Source organism: Phacochoerus africanus, chromosome 1 (assembly GCF_016906955.1).
Source record: "Phacochoerus africanus isolate WHEZ1 chromosome 1, ROS_Pafr_v1, whole genome shotgun sequence".
NCBI lineage: Eukaryota > Metazoa > Chordata > Mammalia > Artiodactyla > Suidae > Phacochoerus > Phacochoerus africanus.
This window is the reverse complement of record NC_062544.1, coordinates 108,362,960-108,390,854: the sequence shown is the minus strand read 5'-3', so window position 1 is coordinate 108,390,854 and position 27,895 is coordinate 108,362,960. Positions and strand designations below refer to the sequence as shown.

The following is a 27,895-nucleotide window of genomic DNA, read 5'->3' as shown; positions in this document are numbered from 1 at the left end:
AAAGTTTTTAGGATCATCACTATCTTAACCTTTTACCCTCCTTCGGTATTCCCCTACTCTCATTTTCAGATGTTCACAGTTCTTTCATGAGAGCTATGCTTATTAGGGGAACAGCCCCTCCTGTAATCCCCAGTGTCACTTTTGATCTTTTAGTGGTCTTTAAGATTTCTACTCTTCCACTGCCACCTTTGAGCATACAAAACATGACAGCAACAACTGCCAGATACTGAAAGCTACCAGGGGCCAGGCAATTTATCTAATGTTCTTAAAAAAAAAATCTGTAATTAAATTAGCCTTGTCTCCAATTTAGATGCAATAAATGAGGCTCAGAAGTTAAGAAACTCTGCCTAAGATTAGTGACAGCTTAGAATTTGAACCCAGGTCTGATTCCGAATGTTCTATCCCTACATGACCCTGCCACTGAGAGAATACATTAGAACACTAGGAACAATATTACCCTTGGGTTAACCATCTGCAAGGGATTCTGTCTGTATCTGGAGATAATCTGTGCAGACTCTCTTCATTGTTAACAAAATGAGACAGAACGAATTTAAGATTGATATATTCCTTCAGATGACCTACCTTAAGTGTTTCAGCATGAATTTTATTCAGCTGAGAAACTTCTTGCCGCTTACAGACTTTTGTTGCTTCCAAAAGGTTTTCAAGATTAAGATTTGCTTTTTGCAAAGACTGAAGCTCTGATTCTAATTCCAGCTGCCTTTTCCTAATAAATATAATAAATAGAGTATTTCAGGTAAAAAGCAATGTCATATATTTGCAGAGTACTTTACAGTTTATCCTCTCACATAACTTTATAGTTATCTCTTTAAATCAGAGATAGTCTCAGCTATTTATCCTCATTTTCTAATTGGGTAAAATACAGCTCAGGTTGACAGAACATTGTAAACCAGCTATAACAGAAAAAAATAAAAATCATTAAAATTAAAAAAAAAATACAGCTCAGGGACTGATGATTGTTTAAGATATTCAATTAGCAAAGTGGTAGAGCTCCAATTCAAAAGCCCAAATAATCCACAATGAAGCCATCATTTGATATGATATTTTTAAAATACTTAAATATTTCACAATAGGGTTAATCTTAATTATAATCTGAGGTTTATCTTTGTTTTCTTTTATACAAAGAGCATTAAGTAGAAATATTAACAAACCTGTGATTTCTAAAAATCCTGATATGATTCATAACAAGTGATTTAAATGTGGTGGCCACATAAAGAATTTACTATGTAAGTTTAACAGACACTCATCTCAATAGGTATATCTCTTTTTTTTTGCTTTTTTTTTTTTTTTTACTTTTTAGAGCCACACCCATTGCATGTGGAGATTCCCAGGCTAGGGGTCTAATTGGAGCTACAGCTGCCGGCCTACACCACAGCCACAGCAACACAGGATCTGAGCCGCATCTTCGACCTACACCACAGCTCATGGCAACGCCGGATCCCCGACCCACTAAGCGGATCCCTGACCCACTAAGCGAGGCCAGGGATCGAACCTGCAACCTCATGGTTCCTAGTTGGAATTGTTTCCGCTGCGCCATGACAGGAACTCCTCAATAGGTATATCTCTTAAAACATTTGTATCATTTAGTTCACTGAAGATATTATTAAAGACTAGAGGTTTAGGTCAATTATAACGCAATTTTTAAATTATGAGTAAAGAAAAAAAGAGCTAGAAGCAAGCCCTTTTTTTTGGTCAAAACCCTTCGTTGCTGTGTGAGAATATTTAAGATAAATGTTCAGTGATTTAGTAGAAGAACTTGAATTACCTCCTGTCATGAAAGTATCAAAATCACAACTAACTGCTGAATGACCATTGACAAATAAGCTAAATGCTCAATTAAATTATCAATGCTATAACACCAAAACAAACACTAAATTAAAATAAGCAGGAACATGTATTTATACTTTACCTAGTTAGTTCTTTGAATTCTTCATATTCTTGCTTTGAATTATTCAGTTCTGCCTGAATTTGCAGGAGTTGTGCTTTTAACTTCTCAGTGTTTGCTAATGAACATGGTTCTTTCAGAGCTTTGGGAGACATTCCTTGCTGACCGGATAAGGAAACAACATGGTCTTTGAAAGACAAAAATAACAGAATACAGTTTCTAAGTTCTCTGCTGGGTATCAATTTTGAAGCACAAGGAGGAAAAAAGGAGAAATGGGTTGGAAAGCAGACCCTAAAATACAAGAGCCTGTAACTCGAGGAGACATAAGACACAACACAGTGTGTCAAAGAGTATTATAAGCTGTTTTTGAAAAGCTGTGAAGGCACAGGAGGGAAGGATATATTTAAGGCAGCACTTTTTCCATTAAGAGAAAGAGTAAACAATGACCAAAGTATAACACACATACTGCTGGATAGATAAACATCATTAGTTGAGTCATGCAGGAATTGGTATTAACAATCGAGGAATTTTAGTAAAGGAAACAAACAGCGAAGGCAGCCAGGTGAAAGAACTTGGTATCATCTACCAGATAAAAAATACTAATATTCAAGGATTGCTTAGAAGACTGAATATGTTGAAAAAATGCCACTGAAGAGTTCCCGTTGTGGCTCGATGGTAACGAGCCCAACTAGTATCCATGAAGATATAGGTTCAATCCCTGGCCCTGCTCAGTCGGTTAAAGGATCTGGCATCGCTGTGAGCTGTGGTGTAGGTCACAGATGAGGCTCAGATCTGGCGTTGCTATGTCTGTGGCGTAGGCCAGCACCTATAGCTCTGATTAGACCCCTAGCCTGGGAACCTCCATATGCTGCAGGAGCGGCCCTAGAAAAAGGCAAAAAGACAAAAAAAAAAAGAGTGCTATAGGTTGGCTCTTTGCGCCCTCTTGAAATTCACATGTTGAGACCCTAACCCCCAGCATAATGGTATTAGGAGGTGTAGCTTTGTGGCAATTAAGCCCTGAGGTTTGAGTCCTCATAAATGGGATCAATACCTTTATAAAAGAAGCTGAAAAAGAATACTTGCCCCTTAATCTTTGCGAGGTTACAGGGAAAAGACAGCCTGTAATGAGCCCTTATCACATACCAAATCTGCTGGCACTATGATCTTAGAATTCCCAGCCTCTGGAACTATGAGAAAAAAATATCTAAAAGCCAAAAAAAAAAAAAAAAGAATGGGAGAAGGCTTAAAAAAGAAAAAAGTATTTTTTCCCACTATTGTGGAATAAAAAGATTAGAACTCTCTCAATTTCAACCTAAAAAGAAACAAAGACTGATCAGAGTGTGATGAAAGACCATGAAAATATGCACGCTAAGAATGGAGCTAACAGACTTTGTTACCAAATCCCAGAGCATTAACATCAATAGATACAAAAATCAGATCAGTACCAACTAAATCACTTTTCAGAGTAAACGTACACTTACAGAACTAGTGTATAACAAACAGAACACTGGTGAGCGTGATCCACAACCACAACCTCAGGACCAAACACTGTGCTGGCTGGACCATGAGTCTGATCGCTCTCTCACTCTGTACAGATGTTCATCAGGTGGATAAACATTTCTGCTCTACACTTGTTCATGTTGTCATTAGTTAAGTACTTTTCATTTCAAATACTTAAAACAGGAAAATTCCATTTAACAAAAATGTACAGTGGTATCTAAACCACTCTTTTACCCATGACACCGAGATATATAATGAGTACTTCCTAATAGGTGTGTATTAGCCATCATAAAAATTAAGTACGACAAGAAATTTTGCACACCAGGTCTAAAGGCTAAAATGAAGTCCCTCAAAGCAAGGCAAGAGCAATGCCCTTAAAAATAGCCCCCAGCCCCTAGAAGGCAGGTATACGACAATCATGTCTTACTTTTGTCATTTTTCTCTGTGCCGGATACTTCTAAGAAAGCTTTTTCCAGTAACGCAATGGTCTGGGCATCCATCTCTTGGGCTCTTTTCACAGGCTCTAACAATCTCAGTCTTCTGTTCTCCTCCCTGAGGGAATGATTTTCCATAGCATATTTTGCAACTCTGGGGTGGTGCTCTATCTGTGAGATAGAAGAATTACAGACTTACATATCTACAAACTTGTCCTTAGTGAAGGAGTCTTTCTGAGAAGCCAAGACACAACACTGCGAACACAGCATGTGCTGTCCTGGTAGCCTGCTGCGCCCCCTGTGGAGAGTCCCTGGCTTTTATGATCAGTTTGAAAATGTGCACATTCTTCAACTCTCAACTCTACTTTTGGGTCTTGAAACTTTAAATTTCCCCACCTACCTACCCCTGAAACTTTCACCCAGGCACCTAGGGATGATGAGCACAAGGGTGTACATTGTGGCAAATGCCCCATGCAAAGGAGACTGTAATTTTTTTTTTTTTTTAGGAGACTGTTTAAATTAACAGTGAGAAGAACAAGGAAACTCTCTACTGACAAGGGTGGAATGCCCTCAAAGATACGTTAAGTGAAAAGCCAAGGTACAGAAAAGTGTGTACGGTCAGCTGTCTTTTGTGTACACAAGGAATAAAAGTAAAAATATCTATCTACATTAGTTTGAAAATGCACAAAAACCTCTATAAACACTCTTAATAATTGATTATCTTTGTTTTCTGATGATGTGCCTGTGTCAACTTTTCCAGGGAAAAAGAAAACCAGCAAAACTTCTACAAGCTCACTGTAAAGAGACTACTGGGAGTTCTCTGTGGCACAGCAGGTTAAGGATCCAGTATTGTCACTGCTGTGGTGTGGGTTCAATCCCTGGACCGGGAACTTCTGCATGCTGGAAGGAATTGTGCCTGGCCTGCTGGGGCTGTGGCAGCAACATCAGCACAACTTCAACCCCTTCCCCTTTACGTTTTACTATTCTGGAAAAGGTTGTGGGGTGTGGAGGGGAATTATTCAATTATACTGTCAATTAATTCATTTAAAACACTTTCTCTTGTTTTAAACTATAAGAATTTGCTGACCCATTTGGTGACTGTTTTATATTTACTTTGAACTTCTTTTATTTTTAGAATTAGTGGGAATGTCATCACTCACTTGTTCTCGCAGAGTTTGAATCTCGTCCCTCAGTTCTGACAGCAAACGATCCTGCTCCTCAGGCAGAAAACTTCCCCGGGATTCTTTGTGGAGCTTCTCCAGGCGCATGATTTGATCTTCTCGGAATTTCACAATCATTTTATTAGACTGTATAAATTTTTCTTTTTTGAGGGTGAGGTCTTCCAATTGAGTAACCTTTTCTACCAGAGACTTAAGAAATTTATAATTTGGTTAAACGTGAAAAATTGAGCCTCCCTAAATTTTCATAAACCAATCAACAAACACTAACTTCATATTTAACCTCAAAGGCAAAATTAGATTTTCACAGCCCTTTGTTTTCTTCATTTATTTGTACTATTTATTTCACTCAAAAAAGCTCCACATAGTTAAAGCCGAATCTCCTTTCTACTAATTCGGTTTCTTACCTTCTTTTCCTGTTCAGATTTCTTAAAGAATAACATTGCCTCTTGGAAATACTTCATGTAGTTAGTCTCATTTTTGTCTGTAATTGGCGCAATAAGAAAGAAAGGGGAAAAAATATTTTACCACTCAAATTTTAAAAAGAAGAGATGAGCTAAAATGGTCTTTGACTGCTCTCCATCAGTTTGAAACAATCAGACTCTTTTCATGAGATCAAGGACTTCAAATTAACCCAGTCGTACAAAATTAGATATTCTTTTTTTTTTTGTCTTTTGTCTTTTTTGTTGTTGTTGCTGTTTCTTGGGCTGCTCTCGCGGCATATGGAGGTTCCCAGGCTAGGGGTTGAATCGGAGCTGTAGCCACCGGCCTACGCCAGAGCCACAGCAACGTGGGATCCAAGCCGCGTCTGCAACCTACACCACAGCTCACGGCAACGCTGGATCGTTAACCCACTGAGCAAGGGCAGGGACCGAACCCGCAACCTCATGGTTCCTAGTCGGATTCGTTAACCACTGCGCCATGACGGGAACTCCAAAATTAGATATTCTTTTAATAAAAGTCTCTTATCCACTTAGTAAGTAAGCATATAAAGGCTACATATGACATCCCAGAATCTTGGAAGCGGATCTAAATGAAATTTATTAGCATCTCTTTTTAGCACTTATTAGGGATGAATTACTCAAAATTATTTCTACTTCCCCTTCCCACCACATCTCACAGAACTCAGTACCTGTGTGAACCACGTCTGGTTACAAAGTACTGTGTTCCCATGTAGGTGAAATAAACAGGAGCAAATACTTGTGGAAAACTTGGGTAGCTTTATTGTGTTGTGCCTGTCATCGAGGGTTCTCATACTAGTATTGGCACCTGGATTTCCTCAAGGTACAGGACACTGTGCCCGTCTTACCTCTGGTCGGAAAGCTTTCCGGTAGTATCTGCCCTGAAGTAAGCTGAGCCAGCTGCTCTTTGAGCCTCTTCACTTCTGCTTGGAGCTGGGTCACATTTCCTTGTGTGTCTTCATTTACCACTGCCTGTTCAAGAGTTTTTAAAAAAGCACTGAAAGAATGTTTTTTGAGTCATATAGTCTTGTTTATATTCGTTTACATGATTTGGATTGACAAAGACCAAATAAAACTGCACTTGCATCTCAAAGAGTTCAAAGCCCACAAGAATCACTGTGCTGGGTGGGGAAGGAGCTTCTTCCCCTGTGCCTTCTACCTAGAGCCACAGACTTTCCCCTTCCTGCTCCTCCCTTATGCCCCATTTAGATCTCTGCTCTGCTGACTGGCCCTGGCCCCCGCTGAGTACACCTGGGATCTAGGCATGTTTCTACCACTGCCATCTTCCTGAGACTGACAGCCCATCACCTCCATGAGAGTCACCTCCCTGTGTCTTTGCCCACTAAAGGGGTGTGAGGAACTGCGGGGCTGGCCTCAGCTCCACTGGCTTGGAAGAAATCACCCTCTCCAGAGGAATCTGACCTTGTATTTCCTAACAGTTCTCCTGGAAGGAGGAGTTGGTTTGATAGCTCCATTTCTATTTTGTTATCATACTAAGTGCTATTTTAAAGACATGTCTTATTTGAGATGATTTCTAAGAGGTTGAAAAAGTCCCACAAAACATACAGGGTGATAACATGAGCCCAGAGCAAAGCACCAAGCAAATCAAATACCCAATACTCCAGAGTGAGGAGAAAACCTCTGATAGCCCCAGGCTCGCCTCGTTCCTATCTTAAGCCGGGTCTGCACACTGAGAGAGACTGCTCACCCTTAAACAAGTCCCAGATATCCCAGCCACTTGCCCATGGGAGGCTGTAGCAGAGGACTTACCATTGGTAGTGACTAGTATAAGGCTCCTGCTTTTATTGTTTTATGTGTTAAGAAGCCATTTCTAGTTGCTTCTGATTCTTATGGACAGCCTCATTACAAGGCACAGATGTATATTCTGACATCACTGTCACATTGGTGACATCATAATTCTAATTATCCTTGCAGTTCTCCACTCTCTAAAAACTTTAGTAAGTCCTAAGAGATAGGGTCAGGAAGCTCTAATGATTTCTCCTCCTCATTTAGAAATGCCTCACCTGGGGGTCAAAATCCAATAAAATGAATGAATAACCAGACCTATACTCTTCTGACTTACCCAATGGAAGAAGCAATATGAACCTCTTCACTTTTACCATGCTAGGATCATCAGGGATTCTATTTTGGCAAGTAAAAACGACCACTTTCTGTTTGCAGAGATTGAGAGGAAATTCATTTGCCAATTTATGTACTGGATTCTTTTGTCTAGAACCAAAGGGGCCTCCAACCTCTCTAAAACAAGTGGGGTCTTCCTCATCTTTTGATGGTCTGTACCAGCACATGAAAAAGTGATGCTTGTTCAAGGGCCAAATAGAGTCTGCTGCTTTTTTTAAAAAATAAAGTTGCATTCACCAAGCCAAGCCCACATGTTTATGTATCATCTACAGATGCTTTTTCACTACAAAGGCAGAGCCGAATAATTGGCACAGAGACCATATGGACCAAGAAATCTTTCGCCCTTTACAGGAAAATTTTTCTGACCACTGGCATACATGAATATCTCATATATAAAGAAAAATGAAAAATCCTTGGAATTATAGCAAAAGTCAAAGTTTGTCACTATCATCAAACTATTTTCATAATAGATCTGCTAGCATGGTTTAGCAAACAATTTAGTCTCCAACCCAGTTATAAAGGAAAAACTTTGCCTCCCCTTAAGAAAAAACTAGCCCAACAATAATGATCATAACACCTAATTTAGGTCTCATTTTATGAGTGATACACGAGGCTAAGAAAGACAAAATAGAAATCTTGTGTAGAGTTACGCTTTCACAACAGAGAAATAGATAAAAGCTAATGTTAATATCAGGACAATCACAAAAGTAAGATAACTGCAAGCTTAAATATTTTTCTAGGAGTTCCCATCGTGGCGCAGTGGTTGATGAATCCGACTAGCAACCATGAGGTTGCGGGTTCGGTCCCTGCCCTTGCTCAGTGGGTTAACGATCCAGCGTTGCCGTGAGCTGTGGTGTAGGTTGCAGACGCGGCTTGGATCCCACGTTGCTGTGGCTCTGGCGTAGGCCGGTGGCTACAGCTCCGATTCAACCCCTAGCCTGGGAACCTCCATATGCCGCGAGAGCAGCCCAAGAAATAGCAACAACAACAACAATAACAACAACAAAAAAAGACAAAAGACAAAAAATATATATATATTTTTCTAATTTACTTAACTATACTCAGTATTTTACCTTATTTTTAATCAGCTTGGCTCTTTGAGCAAAATTAAGCGTTGACAGGGTTTCCCCAAAACACCGAGATCCAGGATGAACATTTGCAATTATGGCTGTTTTGGCATTACCTCCAAGGGAATCCTGTTTAATGATATGAATGGTGAAACTACATTTTCAGAGGTGAAACTACAAGGTCTTCTTTAAGCAAATAATATGTATACTCTTAGCATCAAGGCCAGGAGATTATTTGACTGTCAACCACAGTAAGCACAGCCAAAAAAGGGGGCCAGGAACCCAATGATCTACTTTACCCGGAGGAGGAAGGTAAGTTTGGAGTCTCTGTAACAAACGTGTCTCTGTTTTCCATTCCCTACATCCACAAGCGCAGTAATCACCTGGCCCAGGCAGCTCAATGATCTGTTTATGTTACCTGCTTCCTAGGGCGTAGGGGGGAAAAAGAGCAAAAATTTAGGTGCACTGTTTTCTTTTTAGTATTTTGAATTAAGATATACCTGGCAGGTTGGCAACTTTGAATGGAAAGATAAGACAAGGACAATATTAGTTCAGGATAACTAACTTTTCAGCAAAAACATGTCCTCAGCTCTCCCCTAAACTTTTCCTTTTTGAGGCACACACTGCAATTTTGCTGTTATTCAAATGTGAACACAAATACCACATGGAGGAAAAAAAATATCAGTGTCACCTCATGATATTAATAGTTTTAAACTGACCTACACATAAGGAAAAACATTAGAAGACCCCTGGTGGTCTAGTGGTTAGGACTTGGTGCTTGCAACCACTGTGGCCCAGGTTCAATCTCTGGTCTGTGAACTGCACAGCAAGGCCAAAATTTTTTTTTAAATTTTAAAATAAAATATAAATGTAGTTCCCAATGTGGTTCAGGGGGTTAAGAACTTGCTTGATCAGTGGGTTAAGGATCCAGCATTGCCACAAGCTGCAGGGTAGGTTGCAGATATGGCTCAGATCTGACATTGCTGTGGCTGTGGCGTAGGCCAGCAGCTATAGCTCAGATTTGACCCCAGCCCATGAACCTCCATGTGCCACAGGAGAGGCCTTTAAAAAACAAAACAACAACAACAAAAAAAAACTCCAAGAGAACAGAGAAAAAAATTTGGAGTAATACATTAATAGGTATAATTTTCAATCCTATTATGTTAAAATGTTGCTCTATTATAACGGTATGGTAAATAATAATCCACCCCTATGTCTGAAAAAGCCACTGATGAATGTATCATAAGAGACTATTCAGACTAATTCTGTAACATAATAAAACCCCTTTAAAAGAATGATCTGGGGAGAAAAGAAAAATGTTTGGGTTAAACATATTACACCAGACTTTTATTGTAGGTAGCATATTTCAGTAACTAGATCTACAGCAGTGAGAGTATAGAAAAAAAGGGAGAAGTAAAAATTAAAAAGCAAGATGCACTGAGTTGAGAATTGTCACTGTCTGTTACCACTCAGAAAGGTGGTTTAGGGCTATAGTTGAGAGTACTGTCTGTGGAACTGGACTACTACTATTTGAATTGCAGCTCGACTCTTAGCTAAGTACTCTGCATAATTTACTCCTGCTTCTTTAAAATAGAAAAAATAGGAGTTTCTGTCGTGGCTCAGTGGAAACAAATATGACTAGCATCCATGAGGAGGTAGGTTCAATCTCTGGCCTTGCTTAGTGGGTTAAAGATCCTCAGTTGCTGTGGTTGTGGGGTAGGCTGGTGGCTACAGCTCCAATTCAACCCCTAGCATGGGAACCTCCATATACTGCAGGTGAGGCCTTAAAAAAAAGAAAAGAAAAAATAATAGTATCGTTTTCCAGCATTATTGGCAACATTAAATGAGTTAATATATATAAAGCATTTAGAATGGGTCCAGAATATAACCTATTACAAACATAGGCTATTATTCTTTGCTTCATGTCTGCACAGAAATATGAACCTGAGACAGCCTGAAACTGCCTGAGAGCTCAGAAGGCTCAAATCCTAGCTTTTAGTGCAAACAGAAGACTCTCCTCTACCATTTCCAACTCTTCTCTATCAGCCCCCATATATCCTAACTATAGAATCCACACTTATTTTGTTGACCATACCTATTACAATACCAATGCATATACACACTGGCAATAAATATTCTGAGAACATCTGGTCTCATTGCTAATACCTTAGCCCAGGTTGAGGTCCTTAACCCTTGATTCAACCCAAGAACTACTTCTTCCCTAAGCTTCCCCCAAGCAAGCTGTGTCACACCCATGACCCCTGCTACCCTTGGACTATCCTCTCTTCTGGCATGAATTCAAATACTCTTGCTACCTACCAACTTGTCCTATGTCATGTATGTTTATTATTCTTACCCGTCAACAAAAATTTATCTTTCGGATGAAAACAATTTCTTAAACCTTTGTGCCCTCAAAACACTTAGCATAGTGTTGACTTGATAGTGCCTTCTTTTTCTGATAATAATTCAGTCAAGTTGAATTGAAGACCATAATTCCAATCTTACCTTCAATCTCATCCCTTCTGCGTGGGTATCTTTCTGCCTTTCAGATCCTGCTAAATCCACCAGGTTGAGAAGCGAGGTCCGTATATTCACAGTCTCATGGCTTTTCTCCATTGACTCTATCGTAATTGTAAAGACTGCATGAGACCTAGAGGATTCTCTATTCATCGATGTCGATGCCACACGTCTGTTTCTCCATCCTCCAGACAACACCTAGGCAAAAGGAAAATCTACTATCACAACTTCTGAGTGCTCACAACAGCCACTAACATTAGTAGGAAATTCGTAAAGGGTGGTGAGAGAATACCGGTCTATTAAAGAAAATACTCAAGTTGTTTTCCTTTCCCTTTCCTTTTTTGTTTCCTCTTCATGTCAGGAAAGAGAACAAGCAGGAAATCAGAAGGCAGAGCATCTAGAATGGGTTTTTGTGTTAACGAAAATCACAAAACCTCAATGCAAGTACAAAAATCTCTCTGAACCCTTTTCTTTACCCAGATATTGAGAATGTTAGATAAGATAAATCTCAAAATTACATTCATGTCCAAAGTTTTATCAGTTCTTTTGGTCTACAAAGTTTTTGTTTTCCCTCCCTATTCCCTGTGGTAAGCAGCCTATGTGAAGATTCAGACTGCAGACCCTGGAATCAGATGAACATTAGTTCAAGACTTGACTCCACTATTTACTAGCTGTGTGGTCTAGGGGCCATTGACTTTTTCAAGGCTCAGTCCCACATTTGTAAAGTGGAAAATACCTGCTTTTTTCTATCTATCCCACAGGGCAGAACATCTTAAACTGTAATATGTATGTTAATCAGCTAGGATCTGGTTAAATTTCAGATTCTGAGAGTTCCCTTGTGGAGCAGTGGGTTACAGATATGGCATTGTCACTGCAGCAGACCAGGTTGCTATGGCATGGGTTTGATCCCTGGTCTGGGAACTTCCACATGCTGGGGGCACAGCCAGAAAAAAAAAAAAAAATTTCAGATTCTGATTCAGGAGTTCTCGGTGTGGCACAATGGAATTGGTGGCATCTCTGGAGCTCTAGGATGCAGGTTTGATCCCTGCCTAGCACAGTAAGTTAATGGATCTGGTGTTGGTGCAACTGTGGCTTGGATCTGATTCCTGGTCTGGGAACTCCATATGCCAAGGGGAGCCAAAAAAGAAAAAAAAAAAGTCAATTCTAATTCAGTAGATATGAAGTAGAGCCTGAGATCCTGCATTTGTAACAAGCTCCCAGGTAACACTGATAATCTGAGAAATACATTTTGGAGTTACAAGGTCATAATGTGTATTGGACAAATGCAAGAACTAGCAGCTTACCTCAAAAAGTAGATTTAAAAAATTAACTGCAGGGAGTACCCGTCATGGCGCAGCGGAAACGAATACGACTAGGAACCAAGAGGTTGCAGGTTCAATCCCTGGCCTTGCTCAGTGGGTTAAGGATCCAGCGTTGCCATGAGCTGTGGTGTAGGTCGCAGACATGGCTCAGATCCTGTGTTGCTGTGGCTGTGTACAGGCTGGCGACTACAGCTCCGATTTGACCCCTAGCCTGGGAACCTCCATATGCTGCAGGTATAGCCCTAAAAAGACAAAAAAAAAAAAAATTAAATGCAATGATATATACAAAGGAAGTAAGAACAAAGGGTTTAGGCTTTAGTGCAGTGATCTGGAACTGAACCTACAGTATTTCCAAGGTATGTCTGCTATCAAGCTATAATATCAAGACAGTTTTTCTGTGTGTGTTTTTTTTTTTTTAATTGACCATGCTTGTAGCATGCATAAGTTCCCAGGCCAGGGACCAAATCCAGCCACAACAGCAACCAGAGACACAACAGTGACAACACCAGGTCCTTAACCCACTAAGCCATCAGGGAACTCCAAGACAGTTTTGTATTAGTGACTGATTCAGATACATAGATCAATGAAACAGAATACAGTCAGATATAAACCCATACATGCATGGTCAATTAATTTTCATCAAAGGTGCAAGGGCAACTTAATGAGAAAAAGAAAATTTTTTTTCAACAAATGGTACTACTTACAGGATCAAAGATAAAAAGGCAACCCAGGAGTTTCTGCTGTGGCACAATGGGATTGGCGTCATCTCTGCAGTGCTAGGATAAAAGTCTGATCTCTGGCCCAGCACAAAGGGTTAAGGCTCGAGTTGCCACAGCTGCACATAGATAGTAACTATGGCTCAGATCTGATTCCTGGCCCAAGAACTCCATATGCTGTGGGGCGATCAAAAAAGAAAAAGAAAAAAAACCAGGTAGGTCATTCTAATTACGTATTTCCAGAAAACAGACAAAGGTGATAGTAAGGCAAGACAAGTAAGGTAGGAAAGAGGAAAATTACAAGTCCATCAATTTTTAACACTGATAAAATCTAATCCCATATTTTATCATGTTAACACTTTAAATGAGAAAAAACATACAATCATCTCACTTGAAGGTATAAAAAACATGTGACAAAATTTAATACATATTCTTGACTTGTTTTTTTGGCTATACCCATAGCATGTGAATGTTCCTGGGCCAGAGATCAAATCCACACCAAAGCAGAGTCTCAAGCTGCTGCAGTGACAATGTCGAATCCTTAACCTGCCGCCCCACAGAAGAACTCCCCATATTCTTGATTTTATGAAGATAGTTAGCAAGGTTGCTGATTATAAAAACATTCTATTTAAAAAACCTGCAGGAGTTCCCACTGGGGTACAGTGGAAACAAATCTGACTAGTTTCCACGAGGACACGGGTTCAATCCCTGGCCTTGCTCAGTGGGTTAAGGATCCAGTGTTGCTGTAAGCTGTGGTGTAGGTCACAGATGAGGCTCAGATGTGGTGTGGCAAAGATCAGTGGCTAGAGTTCCAATTCGACCCCCAACCTAGGAACTTCCATATGCCACCAGTGAGGCCCTGAGGAGAAAAAAAGAAAAAAAAAAAAAAAAAAAACACCCTGCAGGAGGAACTGCTAAAGGAACATGAATACTAACGAATTGTCTGCCAGTGACCTCCAAGACGGTTTTTAAGTGTATGAATGGGACGAACACCACCAAAATAATACAAAATCAAGGGGTCAAACTTCTAGTTTAACTAAGGGGAAATTTATGAAATGCTACCATATTCTCTTTTCTTCTCATGAACATTCTGTGCTATGGCTTTACCAAATATTTTTAGTAGCTCAATTCTTTTTCTTTTCACAGCATGCTATGTTGCCTACAGATCAAATCGCTCAAGGCAGGGTACCTGATAGGCTTCAGCAGCTGATGTCACCACCTGCTCCACTGCACCAACAACAAAGACTCCCTTCTTAATGTGTTCCCTTAAGTACAGTCCAGCTGATGCAGCGTCCAGAAGGTCATAGATCTGCTCATTGTAGATTTCAATAAAGGAACATTTACAAAGAAAACTCTTTCCAGCTCCAGCCTGTAAAGAGAAGTCTCATTTAGTTACATCCTTTTCATGAGTTCATCCCTACCTTTCTTGAGCATTCATCTTTCATTTGCGTCACAACATACAAATTTCCCACATTATTCTTTGATCCTAAAAGTCTGCTCAAAAATGTAGTTTCAACATATCATTACATTCTAAGGCCGCATCAATGGTCCCAGGAGCCCTGACGTTTCCATCAGGGCTGCAGAGCCAAGGCAGGAGATAGGACCTGAGCATTCCAAATGGGCAGTTCCATTTTTTGTTTGCAGTATAATTGACATAGAGCATTATACTAGTTACAGGCACCCAACATAATGATTTGATATCCATATATATTACAAAATGATCACACTAAGTCTAGTTGACATCTGTCACCATATTTAGCTACATATTTTTTTTCCCTTGTGATGAAATTAGCAATTCCATTTTCTCTTTTTTTTTCTTTTTGGTCTTTTTTGTCTTTGTCTTTTTAGGGCCGCACCCAAGGCTAGGGGTCTAATCGGAGCTAGAGCTGCTGGCCTACCCCACAGCCACAGCAACGCCAGATCCAAGCCACATCTGCGACCTACACCACAGCTCAAGGCAACACCAGATCCTTAACCCACTGAGTGAGGCCAGGGATCGAACCCTCAACCTCATGGTTCCTAGTTGGATTTTTTCCGCTGTGCCATGACGGGAACTCCAAGATTCCATTTTCATCTGTGTTATACATGGGACTTCCCCATAAAGTTGTATTTGAATCAAGTGTTATATTCCTCAGATGACTAAAAATGATGTATTTTAAAAGCCTCTCTACAGGATTTTTAACCACAGAAATGCATGTCATTAAATTTGTTTCACTGGCACACAATTTCCATGTCTAAGTGCAATGGATAGGGATAGCTTCTGTAAAGACATAAATAGTAAAACAATGTTATATATCAGTTTCCTGGGCACATAAGTAATAGAGTATATAACACTAATGGCTCATAAGCCTGGAATTCACCAAGCTAAAGAAGCACCATCAGGAGAATGGGCCAAAGGAAAATGGAAGCCCACATCACCAAGACGATGGAGCCACATTATACTTGAAATGAGGAAATTGTGACAGGTGATAGCAGGTACTGCAAAGGAGGTTAAGAATGGGCCCATCACTACTGGACATCATGAAGATCTAGGGACAGCTACAGTCAACTGTGAGCCTAAGTGCAGGTAGGTGATGGGGTTTAATCAATCTGTTTTTCCTCAGAAAACGCCACAGCAACACCAGATCTGAGCTGCATCTGTGACCCACACTACAGCTCACAGCAGCACCATATACATAATCCACTGAGCAGGGCCAGGAATCGAATCCACATCCTCATGGATACTAGTTGGGATCTTAACCCACCGAGCCATACTGGGAACTCCCGGAACTCCCTCAGTTTTATCTTAAGAACTGTAAGGTTTTTCAATATCACACTAGCCTATCCACATTGTAGAGTACCATCTATGCCCTTCCATGTATCATGAGCTAATTACTAGTAATTAACTACTCGAAACTAGATATTTCACAGAATCACTTTATTTTCACAGTAAATTTTACCTTCTCTTTTTCACGTTCAATTAAGGAAAACAAATATTCAAAACTTCGTGGGATTACTCCTCTCAGGTTATGAGAAAAATTATCAGATTCAGACGGTCCTAAAGAAAAATTAAAAAAAAAAAAGATATATGGCTATTCATTTTTACTCTGTAACAAGAGTCATTTAAAATGACAATACTGAAAGGCAATTTATACATAAGAGACATCTTGAATAATCATTCTGGGGCCCCCACACAACTTAAATTTTGGTCTGTGAGAGATAGCATAATAGAACCTGCCTATCAATGGGATTAAAGGACCCACAAGAGCCACTAACCAATTTTAAAAAGCAGTTGTTTAAAATATCCACCTAGGTACCAAGTTTGAAATTTTTCCTCAGTGCCAGGTACCAAAACTAGCAGAAATAATGAATAATTGTACTTTATTGTTGCATTTGACATTCAATGTCTTAGGCTGACCTTTATATACTGGCTGTATGGACACAGGGTAATTACTTAACCTCTCAGCATTTTCCACTATAAAATGGCAATAACTATCTCATAGGATATTACTAAAAATCAGCAATAGCTACTAGCACTTTCTTATCTGAGCAGGAAAAGACAAGCTGGTAAGAAAGATACTGTAGGAATATGTCATAAGATTTCTATACAGACAGAAAACTGCAGAGCAAACCTATCTCTATTTTATTTATACTGGGGAAAGGGGGAGAAGTGCGTGGATACATAAATAGGATTTTTTTGAATACTAATTCAAACTATAGCTATATCTACCAGAAAAAAATACATAGCTGGAAATGAACTAGAAGTCACTATAAATATTGCTTAAATATGCTTTAGTGACCAAATGCACTAACAAAGTGCTGGTGCATGCATGTTACAGAAAATAAATTTTAAAATATTATCTCATCGTGGTGTGCTACACCTATAATATTTTCAATGGCCCTTGTAAATTGTACCTTAAAAAAAAATATATATATATATACACACACACACACATACACACACACACATATATATAACAGAGTAGAAAAATGCAAATGAACAAAGAGGACAAATATTACAGTATGTGCAGGTAATTTTATAAAATTTCCTGCTAAATACCCTACAAAGATATTCACTATAGTTGCTATCATCATCTCTTGCCTAGTGTCCTACCTCAGCTGCTAACCCTGCTTCTGCTCTAGCCCCTACTACAATCTCTGTTCCACTCAGCTGCCTGAGTAGTCCTTTTAATTATACATCAGATCATGGGTAATTCTTTTCTTAAAAAAAACCAAAAAAACAGAAACAAAACCACAATTTTCCAGTGACTTTACATCCCCTCATAAAAAAACTCCAAAATCTTTGCCAGGTCCCACAGAACCTGCCCTCAGGCTAAACTCCAACATGCCCCTTATTCTGGAAGATTCCTCTCTAGCCCATCAGTCTTCTTGCAGTTCCTAGAATACTCATGAGCAGACTCCCAACTCAAGGCCCGTACATTTGCAGTTTTTTCTATCCCTTTATTTTTCCTCACAGCACTTAATGACACTTCTAATGTCATTACTAGACATTCATTTGCTTTTAATGGTGCATCTCCCCCAAGAATATTAGCTCTACAAAAGTCTGGACATTGGCTTGTATTTGAATAATCCACAAGAACCTTGAAGAAGCCTGGCATATTGTAAGTACTCAATTGTATATGTTGTTACAACCTCAGAGATGGGAAGACCTTTCTTGTAACTCACAATTCAGAAACCAATAAAAAAGAAAAAAACAAACTGGAATTCAACCACATAAATACAAAAACTTTGACATAAGAAAAACTTAAGTCAAAAGACAAAACCTGGGAGTTCCCATCGAGGCACAGTGGAAACGAATCCGACTAGGAACCATGAGGTTGCAGCTTCAGTCTCTGGCCTCACTCAGTGGATTAAGGATCTGGCATTGCTGTGAGCTGTGGTGTAGGTTGCAGACACAGCTCAGATCCTGCTTTGCTGTGGCTGTGGCATAGGGCAGCAGCTGTAGCTCTGATTCAACCCCTAGCCCGGGAACCTCCATACCGCTGGTGGGGCCCTAAGAAGCCAAAAAAAAAAGCCCCCCCCCCCCAAAAAAAAGAAAGATAAAACCTGGAGTTCCCATTGTGGCTCAGTGGATTAAGAACCCAACATAGTATCTGTGAGGATTCGAGTTCAATCCCTGGCCTCACTTGGTGGGTTACAGAACTGGCATTGGTATGGCTGTGGCTGTGGTGTAGGCTGGCAGCTGCAGCTTCAATTCGACTCCTAGCCCAGGAACTTTCATATGCTGCAGGTGTGGCCATTAAAAAAAAAAAAAAAAAAAAAAAAAGACAAAAACTATAAAGGACCTGGTGTTGTGGAAGTAGAGGGTCTGATTCAGTCTCAGGCTCAGGAACTTCCATATGCCATGGGTGAGGCCATAATAAAGCAAACAAACAAATCTAGAGAAGAATCTGTAATCTGTATCAGAGACAACTAGCTAACTTATTTTATGAAGAATCCCTATAAATAAGTAAGAAAAAGACAAGCTAATTTTTAAATATGAAATAAGCTTAAATGGGCATTTTACAGAGAGGTTATTCAAATGGCCAATAAATGTAAAAGGTGCTGCTGTCAACAGACATCCGGCAAATACAAATAAAATCACAATGAAATAGTACTACACATGCTCCAGAATGGCTAAAACTTAAAACAACTGACAATACCAAGTGTGGACACAGATGTGGAACACCTGGAACTTCCTCATCTACCAGTATCTATCAAGACCCTATAACCCAGCAAGTCCACTCCCAGAAGTTTCAAGTTCAATAGAAATGAACTTTAAAAGATATAAACAAAGAAAAGTTCATAACATTATTTATATGGTCTAAAACTGTCCAGCAACAGCAGGATGGAAAATGTGATACATTCATACAATAGTAATGGCAATGGAAACAAACTACTCCTACGTGCAACAACATGTATGAATCTGAGAAACCTCATGCTGAGAGAAAAGCCAAACATGAGAGTAAATACAGTAAAATTTCATTTGTAGAACTATAAAGACAAATAAAATTAATGATGACAGAAGTCAGAGTAATACATACTTAGAGGGGGTAGAGGTAGTTACTAACTAGGAACTTTGATGTGGGCGGTGGTTATACAGGTTTACAAATAATGTAACTATTCATTAGGTCCACTTCCAAAACTGTTCATTGAGTACATACTCTGTGCTAAGCATTGAACTGCGAACACAGTTAAAAACAGATTTTGCTATCATGGAATTCTCAATCTAACAAAAACCTGGGGAATATCCTTAATTTTATGAGGTCAAAATCATATACAGAAAAGTATGCCCTCCCCAAAACTGTACCAGGTTCTGACATCACAAAAAGAGATTAATCTCTAGTTTACTTACCCATCATAGTAAATGTTTTCCCTGAGCCAGTCTGTCCACTGTAAAAAAGAATGTTTTATATATTATTCTTATACATGAAATTTAGAAGACTACCCTCCTATTTTAAATGGTGTACTAGTGTATACATTTTCCCCACAAAGAACTTTCTTTCTTAAAACTACATCAGGTAAAAAGCAAATGATCCATTTTCTTTCCTGTTCTACCACTAAGAGCTAATTATTCTCAACTGTCACCAGACAGTTCCAGATTATACAAACACAACCACTGGATTTATCACTTAAATTATTATTTATAAATGAATGGTGCATTTCATACTGCTCTGCAACCTGTTTGTTTGCTTTTTTGTTTCTTGGGTTTTTTTGTTTGTTTGCTTGTTTGTTGTTTTTTTTGTTTTTTGTTAGGGCCACACCTGAGGCATTTGTAAGTTCCCAGGTTAGGGTCTCATCAGAGCTATCGCTGCCAGCCTACACCATAGCCACAGCAATGCCAGATCCAAGCCGCATCTGTGACCTACACCACAGCTCTTGGTAACGCCGGATCCTTAACCCACTGAGCAAGGTCAGGGATTGAAACTGCATCCTCACGTCAAGTTTGTGACCACTGAGCCACAATGGGAACTCTTGCAAGCTCTTTTTCCCTCAATTTTACCACAAATATTTTTTGAAGTTGGTAAATAGCAATCTACCTCATTACTTCTAATAGTGTTCCATAAATATGGCAAAATTTAACCAGAACCAAATGGACTTTTGCTTCCAATTTTTGCTATTCTAAACAATGCATCAATTCACTGCCTAATCCTGTCTTTAGAAGATACTAAGGAGTTCCGTGGTGACCTAGCAAGTTAAGGATCTGGCATTGTCACTGTGGTGGCTCAAGCCACTGCTGTGGGGCAGGTTTGATCCCTGCCCTGGGAACTTCCCCACGCTGTACCCCTCCCCGCAAAAGATACTAAGATGATACTAAGATGTTTATTTATTTACTTTTTGTCTTTTTAGGGCCGCACCCATGGCATAGGAGGTTCCCAGGCTAGGGGTCTAACCAGAGCTGTAGCTGCTGGCCTACATCACAGCCACAGCAACACCAGATTCAAGCCACATCTGCGACCTACACCACAGCTCATGGCAACACCAGCGAGGCTAGGGATCCAACCCGCCACCTCATGGTTTCTAGTCGGATTCGTTTCTGCTGAGACATTACAGGAACTCCAGATGTTTATATTTTAAAATGAAGCAATTAAAAACATCCAAAAAACCCAACAAACAGCTTTAGCTTATAAGCTTGATTCTTTGTGTGTAGTATTACATTTCTCCCAGTGTTCCTAAATAACAGAAACAAAAAAATAAAGTTTATGTTAAAGATAGATATCTATTAGGGTGTGATGGTTTGTACTTATACAAGCTGTGTTTAGCCTGTATTCATAGCACAAACATAAAAATTTTGATTTCATTTTTTGGCTCAACACAAAGCTAGAAAACAGTATAATATAATTGTTTACCTCTTTCTTCTGGAAATCGGAAAAAAACATTTAGTTAACTCAGAATGAGATATGGATATTGTTTAGTGCTCTACTTGAAAGTGAAGAGGATACTATTAACAACAGCTCTAGAACTGGAGACTGTCTGAAGTAAACCAGAATGTGCTCATCCAGCCAATAAATCAAATGTTCATATCCCTCCATGTGTTTCTCATTTCCACCCTTGACTACCAAAAGCAATTTTCAAATTAAATATTATAATTAGTATGCTACCGGATCTTCAAAGAAAACATTTCTGAAGATATATAATCTCTGATAATTGTGGCTCTTATTTCAAATTCATTTTTGAACTTTACCACTCAAATTATCTGGAAAAAAAAACAAAACTTTTTTTCCCTTGAGAACACAGGAGAAAATGATTATCTGTTTCACTGCTCAAAAGAGAACATTTAGTTCTGCTGAACACAAATCAAAAGCATTAAAGGCAAAGGCAAATTTCCAAAGAAGGATATGTGTGCAATATGAACCCAAGCTTTAAACTTCTTAATCTATTTTTTATTTTCTTGTCTTTTGAACCAATTATAGATGAGCCAATGGCATACACAGAAAAAGCATCGGCGCTCAAAATGAATTACATAATTCACTACATCTTATTAAAAACCTTTGGTTCTAAATAAAATTAGGAAGTCTATTGCTAGAAGAAAAGGAAAATTATACTACAAGTTACATTCCTATTTAGGAAATAAATCTGAAATGATACTAAAATTCACCTTGTATAACTTCCAAGGTTGTCACAATGCCCTCTGGACCTCCAGCTTTCATTCCAACATTAAACCTAGAGCAATATTTTAAGGCTGCCAACATTTAGAAATTCAGGATCATCACTCAATTTTAAATATATATTTGGAAGACAGTTTGACAGTTTCTTACACTATATGACCTAGTAGCTGTATTCCTAGTTTTTTACTCAAGTGATTTGAAAACTTATAGTCACGAAAAATCTAATTTTCAAATGTTTATAGCAACTTCATAATTGCTTAAAAATTGGAAGCAACCAAGATATTCTTAAACAGAGGAAGAGATAAACTGTGGTACATCCACATAATAAAATACTACTCAAATAAATAAATAAGTTACTGACACATGCAACAGAGAAATCTTAATTTATTTTAGTAAGAAAAAAGCCAGATCCCAAAGGCTACATATTATATGATCCCAATCATGCGACACTTGGAATTCCCGCTGTGGCTCAGTAGGTTAATAATCCAACTGCAAGGGCTTGGTTCGCTTCAGAATTACGGGTGCAATCCCCGATTTGGTGGGTTAAAGACCCAGTGTTGCCACAGCTGCAGCTCAGATTCAATCCCTGACCAGGGAACTGCCATACGCCACAGGTGCAGCCATTAAAAATAATAATTATAGACTGCCAATCATGTGACACTCCGAAAAAAGCCCAAACTATGGGAATGGAAACTATATCTAGTAATCAGGGTAAGGGGGAGTGCCTGACACAAAAGGAGATAAACAAAGGGAACTCTGAACTGCTCTCTTCAGCACTGGGGTGCCAAATACATGGGTGCCTGCATTTGTCAAGACTATGCAACTGTACATCACAAAGCGTAAACATTAAAGTATGCAAAATAAATAAAAATTACCACAGTGGCTCAGCAGTAATGAACCCAGCCAGTGTCCATGAGGTCACACCAGTTCAATCCCTGGCCCCGGGGTTAAGGATCTGGCATTGCTGTGGGCTGTGGTGTAGGTTGCAGATATGGCTTGGATCTGGTGTGGCTGTGGCAAAGGCCGGGCTGAAGCTCCTAGCCTGGGAACCTCTATGTGCCACACCACACATGAGGCCCTAAATGGGATGGCATGCATCTAACTGAATTACAAGTTCATGGAGTTCCTGTTGTGGCTCAGTGGGCTTATGACCATGATGTAGTCTCTGTGAGGATACATGTTCGATCCCTGGCCTTGCTCCATGGGTTAAGGATCTGGCATTGTCACAAGCTGCAGCATAGGTGGTAAATGTGGCTTGGATGTAGTGTTGCTATGGCTGTGGCATAGGCCTCAGCTGCAGCTCTGATTTGACCCCCTAGCCTAGGAAATTCCATATGCTGCAGGTACAGCCATAAAGAGAAAAAAAAATTCATGACATACTGCACTGAAGGGGGTAGGTGGAAAATGAGCTGAACTAAGCAATTTTACAATTACTTAGGTCAGTTAAAACTGAGGTTTTAACAGGAAATTCTAAGGCTTAAAAAAGGGGGGGGGGATTTTGGAGTTCCCCTGTGGCACAATGGGTTAAGGACCTGGCACTGTCATTGCAGCAGCTAGGTCACTGTTGTGGCATGGGTTTGATCCCTGCTCTGGGACCTTCCACATGCATGAGTATGGCCAAAAAAAAAAAAAAAGAGAAACAATTACAGATATGTCTGTACGCATGACAAAGAAAATATACATTACCTAGCTCTATCTGCTAAGAAAGCCTAGAAGGAATGACACTCCAGTAGCAACAAACACACCTACTCCCTTGGTTTTTTGGTTTATTTTTCTTTTCAGGGCCAAACCTGTGGCACATGAAAGTTCTGGACTGGGGTTTGAATTGGAGCTGCAGCTGCTGGCCTACACCACAGCCACAGCAATATGGGATCCAAGCTGGATCTGCAACCTACACAATACCTTGTGGCAACGCCAGATCCTTAATCCACTGAATGAGGCCAGGGTTCAAACTCACATCCTCATGGACACTATGTCGGGTTCCTAACCTGCTGTAACACAACAGAAACTCCCTCCTCTTGGTTTCTAAATACCATTCTTCAGGAGTTCCCGTCGTGGCACAGTGGTTAACGAATCCGACTAGGAACCATGAGGTTGCGGGTTCGATCCCTGGCCTTGCTCAGTGGGTTAATGATCCGGCGTTGCCGTGAGCTGTGGTGTAGGTTGCACACACGGCTCGGATCCCGCGTTGCTGTGGCTCTTGCGTAGGCCAGTGGCTATGGCTCTGATTCGACCCCTAGCCTGGGAACCTCCATATGCCACAGGAGTGGCCCAAGAAATAGCAAAAAGACCAAAATAAATAAATAAATAAATACCATTCTTCAATAAGAGGAACCAGGGTTCCTTGCCAAAATGGCTGATTCTAGGCCTCAGACAAGGAAAATACAAGATAAAATAAAGATCCTTTATTGTAGCATCATAAAGGAAGTACTCAAAAAAAAGCAAAGATGTGACAAGTCAAAAGGACAACAGAAACCAATCTCAAATAGCTCTTAGTGGCCAGGATAGAACAATTATGAGCAACAAAATAAACATAATGTAGTATTAGATTATAACCCAAAGCATAAAACAAATATACATGAGTCCATACTAAATAGATACAGATAAAGAGAGAGAGAGAGAAGGAGGGAGGGAGAGAGACACACATGAAAAGACAAATCTTCCTTACAGAAGAATCCCAAATAACTTATGCAGACACTCTCCTTTTCAGGAGGTGGAGTTTATCCCTGCTATGCTGATTACACAGGTGGGACCAATCGAATTAGAGAGGCTGCCCAGCTACAGAGAGCAACATCACTAAGCAAGAGCTGGAGTTGCATGTCACTGCATGTCATGACAGAGAACGGGGGCTATAAGCCAAGTAATGTGGGTAGCCTCTAGAAACTGGGAAACAGTCTCCTCTAGAGCTTTCAGAAAGGAACACAGCTCTGCTCACATCTTTATTTTAGTTCATAGAGACCTGTGTCAGACTTTTGACTTACAGAGCTCTAAGATAATAAATTTGTGTTGTTTCAAGACACTAAAGATGTGGTCACTTGTTATAACAGCCATAGTAAAACAAAGAGAAGCACTTACTATTGTACCCTTGTACAAGGACACAGCAAACAACTTACTATGCGAAGATGGTACCATTATAACCGCCCATGCAAGACTCCACAATGCCTTTGGCCACAGTTGAGAACATAGACTCCTACAAAAGTAAGCATCAAATACGTTAACATTTCATAAAAACAAAAACATTTTCCCTAAACTACATTCTAAAATATAAAATAAAATCTTTCTTAGATTTTTTTTAACACTTGCAACAACAGGAAAATTACATCTACTATAGGAAAAGGGCTAAAACATCTACTAAACATAATTATGTCCATTAATCTCCTATGCAATTGCAGATTTAAAGCTCATGTCTAGACTTTATATAAAATTTTGTTCAGCATATTGTATGCAGTATTATACGGGTCTTAGCATAAAATGCCAAGCCCTATATGATTTCAGTATTTTTCCCACAAGCCTGTGCTAAATAATCAATATCTGATTTTTATTTTCATTTTTACACATAAGTAGATGGAGTCTTATCAACAATACAGAAATTCCCAGACCTACACTGTTTAGTAGAGTAGCCATGAGCCACAGCTATAGAGCACCTGAAATGTGGCTAGTCCAAACAATAGATGTGTTTTGAGTATAAAATACACACCATATTTGGAAGACTGAACGTGAAAAAAAATGGAGAATATATCATTAATAACTTGCTTTATGTTCATTACATGTTAACATGGTATTTTAGATATACTGGGTTAAATAAGATACAGAATTAAAATTAAATTTATCTGTTCTTTATTTTTTAAAAATGTAGCTACCAGAAAATTTTAAATTATGTATGTGGCTCACTTTATACTTCCATTGTTCAGCCATGCCCTAGATCAAAAGAAAAAAGACCTAAGGATCTCTCTGTCTCACAAAAACATCTATGTGTATGAGGGAATAATCAAGATCTGTGATGTCCAATGCAGTAGCCATTAGCCATATGTGGCTATTATTTAAATTAATTAAAATCAAATAAAAATTAAAAGTCAAGGAGTTCCCGTCGTGGTGCAGTGGTTAACGAATCCGACTAGGAACCATGAGGTTGAGGGTTCGGTCCCTGCCCTTGCTCAGTGGGTTAACGATCCGGCGTTGCTGTGAGCTGTGGTGTAGGTTGCAGACGTGGTTCAGATCCCGCATTGCTGTGGCTCTGGCGTAGGCCGGTGGCTACAGCTCCGATTCAACCCCTAGCCTGGGAACCTCCATATGCCAAGGGAGCGGCCCAAGAAATAGCCACAACAACAACAACAACAATAACAACAACAAAAAGACAAAAAAAAAAAAAAAAATCAAGTCCTCAGATGCACTAGTCACATTTCAAGTGCTCGAAGGCCACATGTGTTGGTGTTCCCCTATGGCTGGCTCAGTGGGTTAAGGATCTGGCGTCACTGCAGCTTGGGGCACTGCTACGGTGCAGGTTCCATCCCTGGCCTAGGAACTTCCACATGTGGCAGGCATGGCCCCCTCAAAAAAAGATAAAAGGCCACATGTGGCTAGAGCATCTGAGAAATTAATAATCTGAAAAGGTGAATTTTAAATTGTATTTCATCTTAAATAATAATTTAAACTTAAACAGCTATATGTGGGAAGAAGCTAATGTAGTGGACAGAGCAGATACACATCATTTCCATCAGTGCAGAAAGTTCTACTGAACAGCAATGACTAGATCTTAACTAAATTCTCCTTAATTAGAAAAAGTTATTGACAATGGAGTAATCTTAAATCTATCATGCCCTGCTATAGACTGAGTGTCTGCATCCTCTCCAAAATTTTTATGTTGAAAGCTTAATCTCTAACGTGATGGTATTTGGAGATGGGGCCTTTGGGAGGTAATTAGTCCTGAGAGTGGAACCTCCATGATGGGCGTACAGGCAGACCTCAGAGATACTTCAGGTTTGGTTCCAGACCACCATAATAAAGTGAATATAGCAATAAAGGAAGTTACATGAATTTTTTGGTTTCCTGGTGCACACAGCAGTTATGTTTATACTATACTGCAGTCTATTAAGTGTATAATAACATTATTTCTAAGAAAACAATGTATATGCCTTAATTTAAACATAATTTATTGCTAAGAAATGGCAAAACAATTATTAGTAACATCAAAGATCACTGATTACAGATCACCTAACAAATATAATAACGAAAAAGTATGAAATATTTCAAGAATTAGCAAAATGTGACACAGCGACATGAAATGAGCAAAAGCTTTTGAAAAAGTGATACTAATGTAGCTGTTCAATGCAGAGTTACCTCAAACTTTTGATTGTTTAAAAAAAAAAAACCAAAAACACAATTATCTACAAAGCACAAGAGAATGAGGTATGCCTATCATGTCTCATGTCTCATAAGAGACACAGAAAATTCTCTCTCTGTCCACTATGTGAGAACATAGTGGAGGCAGTTGTCTACAAGCCAGGAAGTGAGTCCTCACCAGACAATGGACTTGATCTTGGATTTGCCAACCTCCAGAACTGTGAGAAATAAATGTTTATTATTCCAGCCACCAAGTCTGTAATATTTGTGTTACAGCAGCCAGAACTAAGACACTCTTCTTGAAGTAGGCAGTTCAACTATACTTATCAAACACCCAAGTGGCTGTGAAAAATACATTTTCACTAACCTTCATCACTAATTGGAGAGAGAAAGTAAAGAATGCTTAGGGAGTTCCTGTCATGGCTCAGTGGTAACAAGCCCAACTGGTATCCATGAGGATTCGGGTTTGATCCCTGGCTTCACTCAGTGGGTTAAAGGATCCGGCGCTGCCATGAACTGTGGTGTAGGTCGCAGACTCGGCTTGGATCCGGCGTTGTTGTGGCTGTGGCATAGGCCAGCGGCGGTAGCTCCGATTGGAACCCTAGCCTGGGAACTTCCATATGTTTCAGATTCAGCCCTAAAAAAACAAAAACAAACCAAAAAAAGTAAAGCAAGCTTGTCATTCTGGTACAAGGTTTGATGAAGCAAGAAAAATATTTAATAAAATTAA

At 39.5% G+C, this 27,895-nt stretch overlaps 1 protein-coding gene across 1 annotated transcript in view; it reads right to left on the bottom strand.

The window, feature by feature from the left end:
- KIF15 (kinesin family member 15) overlaps positions 1-27,895 on the bottom strand; it is a 73,931-nt gene that overhangs the window by 33,275 nt on the left and 12,761 nt on the right. Inside the window, exons 4-16 of the mRNA XM_047771704.1 lie at positions 24,939-25,015; positions 19,572-19,609; positions 16,177-16,274; positions 14,427-14,606; positions 11,188-11,397; positions 8,982-9,107; positions 8,689-8,811; positions 6,325-6,448; positions 5,423-5,499; positions 4,998-5,207; positions 3,831-4,008; positions 1,928-2,090; positions 583-724 (exon numbers count right to left, since the gene is read on the bottom strand). Of these exons, the coding sequence (XP_047627660.1) occupies positions 583-724; positions 1,928-2,090; positions 3,831-4,008; positions 4,998-5,207; positions 5,423-5,499; positions 6,325-6,448; positions 8,689-8,811; positions 8,982-9,107; positions 11,188-11,397; positions 14,427-14,606; positions 16,177-16,274; positions 19,572-19,609; positions 24,939-25,015 (1,746 nt within the window). The remainder of the gene's footprint in view (positions 1-582; positions 725-1,927; positions 2,091-3,830; positions 4,009-4,997; positions 5,208-5,422; positions 5,500-6,324; positions 6,449-8,688; positions 8,812-8,981; positions 9,108-11,187; positions 11,398-14,426; positions 14,607-16,176; positions 16,275-19,571; positions 19,610-24,938; positions 25,016-27,895) is intronic.